Genomic DNA, 12,323 nt, shown 5'->3' with positions numbered 1-12,323 from the left:
GATCTCCTGACCTCGTGATCCGCCCGTCTCGGCCTCCCAAAGTGCTGGGATTACAGGCTTGAGCCACCGTGCCCGTGTGCCGGTCTTATTAACAAATCTGTGTTGGGGGCGGTTTGCAGGGAAGGTCCCTCCCCCAGTGTCACCGCAATTGTCAAGTCAGGCCTGGGTCGGAGTCCTGGGCCCCACAGGCGCTGTGACTTCCCAGCCCTGGCTGGCTGTGGACCTCAGTGTCTCCATCTGGCACATCCCCTTTCCTTCTCAGGTTTGGCGATTCCTGGCCTCCGAGTGGGTCTCTGGGTCGTGGTTTTCTCATGTGTTTGCGGGTGTGCCTCGATTCTTCCCATCGGGTCCCGTACCCTGGGCTTTGTGGGGGTGGGAGGTGCTGTCTGGTGTGAAGATCTGCTGGTCTGTCCCCGTCCCCCCAGCTCTGCAGGACACCCTTCCTCTGTCCTCTGCCGTGCTGCTCCCGAGACCCCATACCTGTGTGTCTGGTGTCTGTCTGCCTCCCCGCCAGCCTGTGCTGGGTCCCCAAGTAGGATCCAAGGCAGTGTCTCACCATCAGGGGTGTCTTGAGTGGCGGCCCTCATGCTGCAATTTCATTTCATCATCTCTCTCGTGTGTGTCGTCTCAGCCTTCATGGTCCTGTTGAGAAATCAGCGCCTCTGCCGGGCCCCGCACTCCCACGGGGTCTCCTCCTTGGGCCGCAAGGCTGAGTGTGGCATACGGGCTGGCATTGGGTCCTTGTGCCCACATAGCAGAGCTGCCTTCCAGGGCTGGCGTGGCCGTGCCCAGTGTTGCCAGTCAGGCCTTTCTGATGGGGATGCATGTTTCACGGAGTGCTGGCGTGTGCTCAGCCCACCCTTTGCTGTGCAGGCTGGGAAACCTAGGCCAGTGGGTTCAGGCCTTGCTCAGGGTCACATGCTGGGCTCTGACTCCCATCCATACCTTGTTGCTTTCACCAGAGGGCAGAGGAGCGTGTGCCCAGCCTGGAGAGGTGTATGCTCAGCCTGGAGAGGTGTGGGCCCAGTCGGGTTCTTCTGGGTGCCTGGTGTGGGCAGGAAGGCTTGCTGTGGTGGCAGGTGCAGCTTTGTCCCTGGAAGACAGAAACTGGGACAGGGGCAGGCATGGATAGGGTAGGCAGTGGCCAGGGCCTCTGTGCACAGGGGTGGAGACTGGCCTGTTCTGGGGTGGAGGCCCGAGGCATGGCCGGAGCCGGGTGGGGAAGGCCTTGTGTGCAGCCTGAACCTGGCAGTTTCCACGAGGATGCCATAGCACAGAGAGCTTGGTTTAGCCGAGACCACTCTCAGATGCTGGGGTCTTCAGGAATACTCCTGCGAGCTTGGTGGCAGATGAGAGCATTGTGCATGGCTGGTGCCGGGCCTGGGCCTACAGCAGTGAGCTCATTGTCCTTTGAAAGTGATCACCAGATAACCAGGGGGACCCCAGGGTGCAGCCGGTGCAGACTTAGGGGAAGCTCAGGCACTGTGGGAGCCCAGAAGGAGGCACCTGACCCTGCCTCGGGCACCCGGTGAGATGCAGGCAGGCAGGAGGGCTGTTGACGCCTGAGGAATGAAAACGTGTCGGCACCACAGGCCTGATGCAGGGAGCACTGTCCATGAAGTCTGAGGCTGCCATCACACCTGGCCCTCAGAAGTCAGGGCTGGCCTTTCTGAGCCCTGTCCCGGGCCCTCCAGGCTGCACTGACTCCTTCCTGAGGCCCTGCAGCCCGGTCATCCATGTGCCTGGGATCATCAGAGTCCAGCTGCCTGGGCTCCCCAAAGCCTGGGGATGACACCCCATCCCATCTCAGTGGAACCGTGCAGTGTTGGGGCTGGGGGGACCTGGAGTCACCTGGTCAGACCCCTCCCCTGGTGCCCACTGGTGATTGGGTCCTGTTAGGAGCCCCCCAATCTGGGGGGCCACCCTGGACACCCCCTTCCTGATCCCCACGCATGGTCTCACTCACCTCTTACCTGCGAGACAGAGAAATGGGGTACAGAGAGGTGAGCCGTGGGGAGGTCTAAGGGCCAGCACCAGGCATGGCCCCCGTTTCTTGCCAGTCCTTCCTGCTCTCTGTCCTTCCTCTTGGCAGTGCACAGCCCTGGAGACCGGACTTAGGGCTGTGAGACAAAATGCTGCTGTCAGTGGACCCCCTCCCCTTTGCCTCCAGCAGGATTCTGAGGCAGGAACTTGCTGCCGAGCGCTCTTGCCCCAAACACAGCTGCAGAACTCAGCCTCGGCGTGGAGGGCGCCTCTGCGTGGGCGGCGAGGAGGCGGTGAGGCCCCCGTGCCAAACGTGCCCTGCTGCCAGTGCCTCTCCTCGTGCACAGGGGGAGTCTCTTGCCTCCCCTACCCTGGCTGTGTGGGCTGCACAGCCAGAGCTGTGGAGCACCTTACTCTTGGGCAGGGGTAGGGTCCCAGGTGCAGCCTAGGCGCTCGCGCTGCAGGGACCCCACACAGGACCAGTGGCTGGGAGGACTTGGGAGGCACCCTCCTGCCCCGCCTGCATCTGGCTCCAGATGGGTCCTGAAATGCGGACCCTCCCTCTTTCCTCCTGGGGCAAACCCCTGCAAGGAGGGCTCCCTGGCGGCGGAGGGCAGGGCTGTTGGTTGCATGGGTGGGGCATTGCAGCAGCCCTGGAGAAAGCTATGGGGCCAAGTTGGCCAAAGCTAGGTGCCTGTGGCCCAGAGCGTGCAGGATGGGAGCTGTCGGCTCTGGGGGCTGAGCCCTCCTGAGTGTCAGGCCCCTGGCAGGCAGCTACGCTCACTGGCCTTGATGCCACGTGGTCCCTCGGCCTGGTTTGTGGTTAGACTCCCAGAAACGGAGGCTGGAGCTGAGGCGTCGCATGCCAGTGCAGTGCTGCGAGGACGTCGCCTTGGGTTGGTCCCAGGGCTGGCTGAAGGCAGGATGGCCCAGGTGCCCCCATGCCGTGACTCTGCCCCCGGCAAGGGCCCACTCTGGCTCTGGGGCAGATGGGTTCCCACCCGTATGCTGTAGGATGCCACGGGCTGATAGCATCTCCCGTTGGGCAATAGGGCCTGCACGCGCAGGCAGCCACCAGGAGGGACTCGTTCTGCAGCATTCCCGGGACCAGGGGTGGGCAGAGGTGGGGGGACATGCGTGGTGGATGTTGTCCCTCTGCCAAGCTGAGCCTGGGCCTGTTTGCTGAAGCCGGGGGTGGCAGGGCTTGGGGGGCCCGGAGGCACACGTGCTGTGATGAGGAAGACAGGCCTCACGCTTGGGGGTTCCCAGTCCGATGGAAGAGACCTAGCTTCCACCCGGGGTGGTGGGGGGAGACACTGGCCTAGAGGGGGCAATGCCTGCCCCCCATTCTGCTTCCTCCTCCTCCCCCAGGAAGGCTGCTCCCCATTTCCTCCCTGCCTGCCTTTGCTTCCTGTGCCCACCCGCCAGCCCTGAAGGACTGGGTGTGGAAACAGCAGGGTCTGGTGTGTGTGCATGTGTGTGTGCACATGTGTGTGCGTGTGCGTGCACTGCAGGGATGTGGCTGGCCCCACAGGTCTCTGCTGTGGGAAGGGAGCCCCGGCTGGGCTCAGGTGTGGCCCTCTTGCCTTCTGGCCTCTGACACTGGGCAAGCGACCTTGCCTTGCCCAGTCCTCAGGTTCCTCATCTGGGGTGGGCTGGAGATATCAGGAAGACCCCTGAGAGCTTGTGATGAGAGTGCTGTGCGTGGCTGGTGGTAGCGTTGGAGAGCAGTGGTCATGTGTGGGTGTGGGTGTGGGTGTGGTGTGTCTATGTGGTATATGGGGGTGGCTGTGGTGTGTATGTGTTTGTGGTGTGTGTGTGGTGTGTGTGCTGTGGTATGTCTGTGTGTGTGTGTGTGTGTGTCTACATGGTTTGTGTGCACATGTGTGTGCACGGTTCTCATGTTCTGATGCCTCGCTCTAGGTTAAAGCCCTGGAGGGAAGGTAAGCCACTCCCTCTAGAGACTAGCTTGCGGCGTGGCCTCTGGCACCGCTCTCTGGGTCTCTGTCACCTCACCCTTAAGAGGAGGCCAGAATGGTTTGGTGGACTTCAGTCCTGCCTATCTTGGGCCCAGCCGTGGGCTGCACAAGGGACAGAGGAAGGACTCAGCCACTGCCACTACCCAAGGCAGAGGAGCCAGTGGGGCTGGGGATGCCCTTGGGCCCCGACATGCCTGTCTCGGAGCTGTCTGCCCTTCCCCAGACCCCCTCCCTCCTGCTCGACCCTGGGGGGCTGTGGCAGGTCAGAGATGGCCCTTGCTTCTGAGGGGCTGCTGCACCCCAAGTCCTAGGCCAGCTTGTCTCCAGAGGCCCGGGACCCTACGGATGCTGGGGAGGGGCCGCCTGGGCGGGAGTCTCAGGTCTTCCTGGGAGGACTGGGCTGCGGCGTGTGAGCCTCCTCTGCCTCCGAGCAGCCTCCTCCGTGCCTCCCCTCTGCCTCCTCCAGTCGCTGTGCTCGGGGCTGAAGGGTAAAGAGGCTCTGTGTTTACAGACGCCTCCCGCCCGGCCTCCGGCGCCAGCGGAACATGAGTCAAGCATGACTTCGTCTAGAAGGTGACTGTGCTGGCAAAGCATAAATCCCGGCCCCTCCTGCCCCCCAGCCTATAAATAAAGCGATCATATTTATAATGATGCTGGGCAGAGCTGCCGGGCCCTTCACAGCTTCAAAGTGCTTCACAAAACACTCGCTAATTAATTCTCGGCTGCCCTGGCGGAGGAGGCAGGTGCCAAGGAACCCAGCCCCAGGCGCCTGGGGAGGAACTGGCAGCGAGGCCCCTCGCTCAGGGCCACCCTTGTCTGGGGCTCCCCATGCCCTGGGGCTACCTTTGAGCAGGAGAAAATCCCTGGCACTGGGCCGGGCTGGCGCGTGGGGTGGGAGGCTGCGGTGACAGCTCCGAGCACCTCCAGGCCCCCCGTGTGCTGGCGCTTCCTCTTGGAGCCATCCTGGGGGTAAGCGTTGTCATTCTCGTCTTGCGGACGAGGGAGCCGAGGCACAGAGAGGTCAGGGGACTTGGCCGGGGCCACACGGCTGCTTGGGCTGTGGCAGGCTAGCAGGCTGTGTGGGGCTGGGGTTGTCGGATCCCAGGGCCTGCGGCTTTAGACTGCTCACTGTCTTGAGCACTCAGCCCTGCCCCTTTGGCTCTCAGAGCCTCAGCTTTCCCTCTGGGAAGACAGCAGGGCCATCTATGTCTTGGCACTGAGACTTCAGAATTCTGCCCTTGCGGCTCATCCTTAGGGTCTCAGGGACCTGGGCCAGTGGAGATTCCAGTCGCCTGCAGCTCAGATGCTGGCTGAGATCTGCGTGTGCAGGTGCTTCCTGCCTCGGGGGCTGCTCAGCATGGGTGGGGCTGGCTCTATAGGCGCAGGAGCCTGTACAGAGGGTCGTGTCAGTAGTGACCCTGCCCCAGGTGAGCACTGCCCTCCGGAGGGCTCATGGAAGTCCCATGTGGGGGCTGACTGGTGCCTTCTGCAGCCCCTGCCGGGCCGTTTGCCCACCAGCCCTGCTCGCCATCCTGCCCCCACCCGCCATCAGGTTTCCAATAGGGCCAGGCCTGTGCAGGTCCCTGGCTGGCCCCTCGGCCTGGTTGGTGCAACCTGAAGCCGGGGATGGGCCTCCTGGCCAGAGTCTCCCCGTGTGGGTGGAAGTTCCTCGCTCAAGCCAGTGGGCCATGCGGGAAACTGTTAGCACAGCGTGGCTGAGAGGCATCCACGTGTGGCTGTTGCAGAGCTGTGGCTGGCGTGAAGGGAACCAGGCAGGGCTGGGGACCCTGGGCCCGGGGGTGTGAAGGAAGGGGCTTACAGAGCCCCGAGACAGCTGCTCAGTGGAAACTATGGCTTCGGGAGAAAGTGGCAGCTGACACTGTGGCAGGTGGGGCAGGGAGGGCGCCAGAGGCACAGGTACATTCTCCCACCGTTTTCCAAACCCATCTGGAAGCCAGAATGTGGGAGGGTGGGACGAGACATGGTCAGTCCATGGGTGACTGGTGCCTGCGAGGGCCCCAGGCTTCCAGGTTTGTGTTCTGCCCACCGTTGAGACATCCTGGAGGGACTGGGATGAGCCCCGCCACAGGCCCAGAGAGGTGGCAGCTCCAGGAACCCCTCCACCAGGCCATACCTTTGGGCCCTTAGGCGGGCACCGCCCTAGGCCTCAGACCAGGAAGAGAAGGGGCCTGGGTCAGGGACTACCCAGCCCAGCACACTGGCAGGAGGACACAGGGAGGGAGGAATGGCCCCAGGTCCGTGTCTAAGCTCGGAGGAGATACAGTGGGAGGGGCATTTCCAGGGTGAGAGTGGAGAGGCCTTGACTGGAGTACGGGCGTGGAACTGTGCTGGACAGAGGTGGCTCTAGGACCCGACGGTCCCTGTTGCTTTTCTGGCTCTGCTGTTTACTCACTTGGACAGTCATTTTCTCTGTCTCAGCCATAGTTTTCTCATCGGTACAATGGGGTAATGTGAGTGCCCGCCCCGTGGGACTGTTGGTGGTGGATGGAACAGAAGGAGGAGGTGGTGGGGTTGGGGACCAGAGCCCCAGCTCAGGACTTTCAGGGAAGGGGACGTGTCTCGGGGGAATGGCCCATAAGCCAAGTGGATGCTTCTGTCCAATTTCCATCTGGGTCCCAGTCTGCCTCCCGGCACTTCTGGTGAGGGGTCCCCAGATAGGCTGACAGAGGGGCTGAGGTGGCTCCCTCAGTGTTCAAAGTGGACAGTTGAGAAAGGCAAATCCAGGTGGAGGGAAGCTGGGGGCGAGAGAAGCCGCATGCACCTGGGCAGCCAGGGCTCATGCCTCCGGCCCCTTTCCTGAGCACCCACCCCCAGGGCTGATTAGAGTCAGCTGACTGGAGCCCATGCCTGATGCAGCTCCTGCTGCCTGCAAGCATCGCTCTATTTTACCTTAATGCTCGGCCTCTGGTTCCACTGGAGTGGCTGCTTCCTGGAGCGGATTGAAAGGCATCCTGGTGCCCTGCTTGGGGCATGGTCGGTGGAGCTGGGTGGGCCGCCTCTGTGTGGCCAGGGTGGGACTGGGCGCCTGCCCTCCATTTCTGGCAGCTCCTAGTGTCATTGGGAGGGGCGTGGGGTCTGCAGGTGCACAATTTCCTGCTTGCCCAGGTGTCTCTGAGCCTGTCACCTCCTGGATATTCCCCTTGTCCAGGCCCTCAGCCAGCATGGGTGCCCCTGTGCCGCCTCATGTGTGTGCTCAGCTCTGCTTCTGGGCCTTTGCAGGGACCGTGTCTCCAGCCTGAGCCATGATTCCTCTGCAACCTCCTCCTCCAGTCACATCGACACCTCTTCCAGGAAGGCTTCCTGGTTCTCCCTGAGTCTATAGACCATTTGGGCCTTTCTCGCCCCATGTTGGGGTCCCTGCTGCACTGTCTCTTGCCAGGCCCCAGGCAGGCTCCTGGTGTGAACATTAATTGGAATTAATGAGAGTTGGCCTCTGTTCTCAGAGCACACAGCCACACGGCCAGGCATGGGGCAGAGACGGGGTCTCCATCACCCAGCGCTGGTGGGGATGCCAGTGTTGTTGGTGTGTTGGCTGGGAGCTGGCACCACCCGGCCAGGACAGCCTTCCCTGGGAGCCACTGGCCCGGCTGAGTGTGGGGCTGACCTGCACCTCCCGGGTTGTAGCCGTGCAGGAGGAGCGGCAGCGTGGCAAGGACCGGAACGAGAATGAGGTGGAGTCGACCAGCAGCGCCAATGAGGACATGCCGGTTGAGAGGATCCTGGAGGCTGAGCTGGCCGTGGAGCCCAAGACTGAGACCTACGTGGAGGCGAACATGGGGCTGAACCCCAGCTCGGTGAGTCACCGCCTCTGCGGGGGTGGGCAGCCCCACCTGCCTCAGTTTCCCTCACTCACTCACCCTCCCACTTGAGCAGCTGATGAGCCAGAGAGGTCCTGGGGGCTGCCCTGGGCCCTGTGGCTGCCTCAGCTCAGCCTCTTACCCGAGGTGGCCCTGTGGGCCCCTCGCCCCAGCTGGGCGGCACTCTCCTCTCCTGGCCCATGCACGGGTGGCCCTCGGGGCAGGGGCCGGGGGCCAGGGGCCCTGCAGCCACATCCTCCTTCTCAGCCATCTCTGCTGGGGCCTCAGCCGCTGTGTCCCCTTGGAGTTTGGCCTCTCTGGGTGCAGAGGCTGTCCCTGCTCCCTGGTGCCCCTTGGAGAAGGTGTGGGAGGAGGCCAAGCCCTGGCAAGAGGTTCTGCAGGTTGGTTCCAGGGCTGGCTCTGCCCGCAGCCGTGTGGCCCTGGGCAGGTGCCCAGCAGTCTCGGTGGCTGCTGTAGACGCAGGAAGCAGCTCCGCAGCACCCCAGCTGGTCACCCCATGCTGACCCTCCTGCCCCCTCCCACCCCGACAGCCTCAAGGGGAAGAGAATTGGGTGGGCCACAGCCCTGCTCCCAGGCTCTTCTCCTGGGCTGGTTCCAACTGGCCCTGGAGGTGTTGGATTCAAGACTCCCTGGCCTTGTCCTCCCCTCCTTGGACCCTCCCTGTTACTGGCTCCCTCCCTGTGGCATCTTTGCTTCTGGCTGTGGCCTTGCCAGGGAGGGTGGCCCAGGTGTGTTCTGAGCCCCTCCTACCCTAAGGCCCAGGAACCTGCACTGCTCGGGACCCATTGCTCCCTGGTGAGCTTGTCTGGCTGGGTGACCCCCCTTTGTCCCAGGCCCCACTGAGGGGGCAGCTCCAGCTGTGCCCGGGGTTGGGCAAGTGAGCTCCTGGCTGCCCAAGTGAAGGTTCAGAACTGTGCACTAAGCTTCCTGCTGCCGGGGACTTGGGTCCAGCTGGCCCTCAGGGCCCCTGCGTCTTCGCCGCGGTCACCGTGGTGTCCAGTCTCCACCCGTGTCTCCGTGTGGGTTTGGGGCTGGGACCAGAGCCCCGTGGCCACCAAAGACCTTGTACAGGCCGACCATGAGGTCACCTCGACCTTTGTCCCTCTGTGGGTCCGGGCACACCAGCCTACCCTCCATGCTGGGTGTGCCCTGCAGGTCACTGTCCCCCTGCCCACCATCCCCCTGCCCCTTCATGTTTGCAGCTCCCGTGGCCTGGAGCTAGGCCCTCTGGCTCTTCCTCAGGCTTTGGTCTCAGCTGAGGTACCTCTGGCCTTCATCTGTGCCCCCGCCAGGATAGGGACTGCCCCTGTGATGTGGGCTGAGAGCACCTGCTCTTTTCTCTGTGGCCCCTGGCACTGGCCATCACAGGGTGAGGTGTGATCACAGGATAAGGTGTGTGGTGGGTTCATTTCTGCCCCCACGAGGCTGCTGGTGACGGCTCTGCTGTTCCTAACCACCAGCTTTGCTCGAGGACAGCGACCCCACCCTGCTCCTTGGCACTCACACAGGGCCCACAGCCCCACTGCCTCTGTCTGTCTGAGGGTGGGGGTCTGCTCTTGTCTGAGGTCCCGTGGCTGGGTCAGGACCACCCTGCTTCCCTGCCCTTTCTGGGTAGGACAACCCGTTGCCCTCACGTCCCTGGCTCTGCTCAGACCTCTACTCTGGCCGGGGACTGGGGCTGCCCGGCTGGGGAGAAGGTGCATGGGACCCTGACAACAGGCACCTTCTTTCCGGAGGAGCCGTCCCCGTGAGTGACAGGCGCAGACCCACCCCCAGCCCTGGCTGGTCTGCACACCTGCCCTGCCCTGCGCCCGCCTCACCAGCCCTGCGGAGGGCAGGAGAGGGAGGGTGGCTGTGGATTTCATGATCCAGCAGAAAATCCAAAAACAAGTTTGGCAGATGCACAAAGGCTGCCAAGTTTTTATTTTGTGAAGGACACTATTTGGGGGGCGGAAATCTGCCATCTGCTCTCTCCCTCACTGCATCAAAGTTGAGGGAGTTTAGAACCACACAGGCAGGCAGGACTCGCTGGGGACGAAGAATACATCTTCCACGGGGACGGGGTCTCTCTGTGCCCGCTCACTCCCCGCTGTGCCTGGGCTCGCACTGAACGCTCCCCTGTGGCCTGGCTGGGGTCCAGCTTCCAGAACCGCTCACTGGGCCCCTTCCCTCAGATGGGCAAACTGAGGTCCAGAGAGGGGGCAGCCTGCCCGGTGTCGCGGTCCTGGTGCCTGGTTTCTCCCCAGCGCAGGGCCAGGCCTGGGCAGGTCCTGTGGACACTTCTAGGCAGGAGTAGAGCCCATCCATCACACGCCTTCTGTTACACGAGGCACGTCGGATCTCCAGGCGAGAACGGGAGGCTCACAGAGGTTAATCTTTTCCCGAGGCCACACAGGGAGGTGGAGCCGGGTTCCTGCACTGTCCCTCCCTACCAAGGGGACCCCCTCCAGGCCTAGCCCTGCTGGTACTGGAGCCAGAGCCTCACACCTGCCGGGAGTGTGCCTGCTTCTCGGCTCCAGCCTCCCAGCTCTCCAGCCTGCCACATTCTGCTCCCTGTCCCGGCTGTGCCCACTGCAGGCGTATGACAGATGATGACCCCTGTGCCAGGTCCAAGCCAGCCCAGGAGGGCTTGAGGCTCTCCTTCCTTACCCATAGCACCAGCCTGTCACCTGGGCCTGCTCTGGGCCCTGTGTGGCTGGAAGTCCTGGGTACAAGGATCCCAAGCAGAGCCACCTGCTGCAGACATAGTGCTCAGGGCTGGTTTTCCCCACATCCCCCCGCCCCTGCCAGGCCTGCTCGATCCTTTCTCAGGGATGCCCTGAGGCCGATGGGCAGGCAAGAAGGATGGGCCCCTTTCAGCCCCCAGCGTGATAGAAGGAGAGGCTGAGGCTGAGAAGCTGGCCTGGCTGTGGCAGGCCTGGGGGGCGCTGAGCACAGAGCCAGGAGCCGTGTGAGTGCTGGGGGCTGTGGATGCTGCTCATGGAAGGTTTGCAGAGGAATGAGTGAGTTACAGACCTGTGGTCAACCCCTCTCAGCTGAGGGATCCCACCCTTCTGTGCACCCCTTCTGGCTCGGGCCCCCAAGGGCTGCCCTGGCCTCTCCTGAGGGTCCTGGTGAGTCTCTGTGGCATTCCTCGGGGGCCTTCTCATTCCGCCCTCAGAGGCCTTTCCCGCCGGGCGCTGCGTTTAGGCTGCACGTCTCTGACGAGCAGGTGGATTCTGTTTGTGGAAGCTCCTCAAAGGGAGGCATTTTTCTCCTCGGCGGATGCCCTGGAGTGAGGGATCCCCGAATCCTGTTGACAGTCCTTACTCCTGCAGCGGCACCACGGAGGGGGCTGTCGTCTGAGTTCCCCTTACTCAGAATACAGAAGGTCCATGACCCAAACCCCACCTGCCAGGAGCTGGGGAGGGCCCTCCCCTCCTGCCCTGCTTCAAGGCTGCCTGGGTCCCCTCATCTGTGAGACTGAGTGGCCCTCTTCCGGCTAGGACTTTCCAGGGGAGCCGTGAGTGCCGCCTTCTCTCTGTGCCTGGGGCCTGGTGTCTCAGCCGAGGCGCCTGCCCTCCCGAGCTCCCACATCCATGCGTGCTGGAACGTGAGAGGCCAGCCCTGTCCCCAGGGTGGGCCACCATGACCATCAGAGATGAAGGCGGTCGGTCCCATCCAGCTCCGACACTGCCCCGTATCCGATTTCCCCAGCTCCCCGCGCCTGCCTCCCAGAGCTGTGGGAGAGACTCATATGTCCTGCCGTAACCTAGTGGCTGGAAACAACACACATTTTATTAACTGACTGTTCTGTGGCCAGAGAGCCAAAATCAGTCTTGGTGGGCTGACGTCAAGGTGCCTGCTGGCTGGCTCCTGCGGGCTCTGCTGGGGAGTCTGCCCCTGCCTCTGCTTCTGGGGCTGCCACATTCCTTGGCTCATGGCCTCTTCCTCCACCTTCAAAGCCAGCAGCCTCTCTCTCCCCTTGGGCCCCAGTGTCTGTGATCGCATCTCTTCCTCTGACCGTCCTGCCTCCCTCTCATAGGCCCCGTGCGATGACCCTGGGTCCCCCCAGTGGTGCAGGCCCACCTCCCAATTTCAGGCCACACCTTATCACCTCTGCCAAGCCCCATGTGCCATGCAAGGTCGCATAGTCCCAGGTTCCGGGGATTGGGAACTGGGCATCTTTGGAGGCCGTATTCAGCACCCCGCATGGGCCCAGTGTGTGCAGCAGGCCATGGTCTGGCTGTGTTCTGTCAGTACACTGGCTTCTGGGACTGAATGTCCTGCTCTTATTCCTCCACTGTAGCCGAATGACCCGGTCACCAACATTTGCCAAGCAGCCGACAAGCAGCTCTTCACGCTGGTGGAGTGGGCCAAGCGGATCCCACACTTCTCAGAGCTGCCCCTGGACGACCAGGTCATCCTGCTGCGGGCAGGTGAGTGGTGGGGCCTGGGCGGGGATGGGGACGCCATGCAGATGGGACACTTATCGGGACACTTCTCGCTCCCGGGACACTCCCCCATCCCGGGATACTCTCCC

General features: G+C 62.9%; 1 protein-coding gene across 1 annotated transcript in view; it reads left to right on the top strand.

Moving 5' to 3' along the window:
• Positions 1 to 12,323, top strand: part of LOC111534772 (retinoic acid receptor RXR-alpha) — a 110,229-nt gene that overhangs the window by 87,380 nt on the left and 10,526 nt on the right. Inside the window, exons 5-6 of the mRNA XM_026457510.1 lie at positions 7,608 to 7,777; positions 12,090 to 12,256. Coding sequence (XP_026313295.1) covers positions 7,608 to 7,777; positions 12,090 to 12,256 — 337 coding nt within the window. The remainder of the gene's footprint in view (positions 1 to 7,607; positions 7,778 to 12,089; positions 12,257 to 12,323) is intronic.

The sequence above is a fragment of the Piliocolobus tephrosceles genome, chromosome 14 (genome assembly GCF_002776525.5).
Source record: "Piliocolobus tephrosceles isolate RC106 chromosome 14, ASM277652v3, whole genome shotgun sequence".
NCBI classification, from domain to species: Eukaryota; Metazoa; Chordata; class Mammalia; order Primates; family Cercopithecidae; genus Piliocolobus; species Piliocolobus tephrosceles.
Note: the sequence above shows the minus strand (reverse complement) of the source record. Positions and strands in the feature narration are given on the sequence as shown.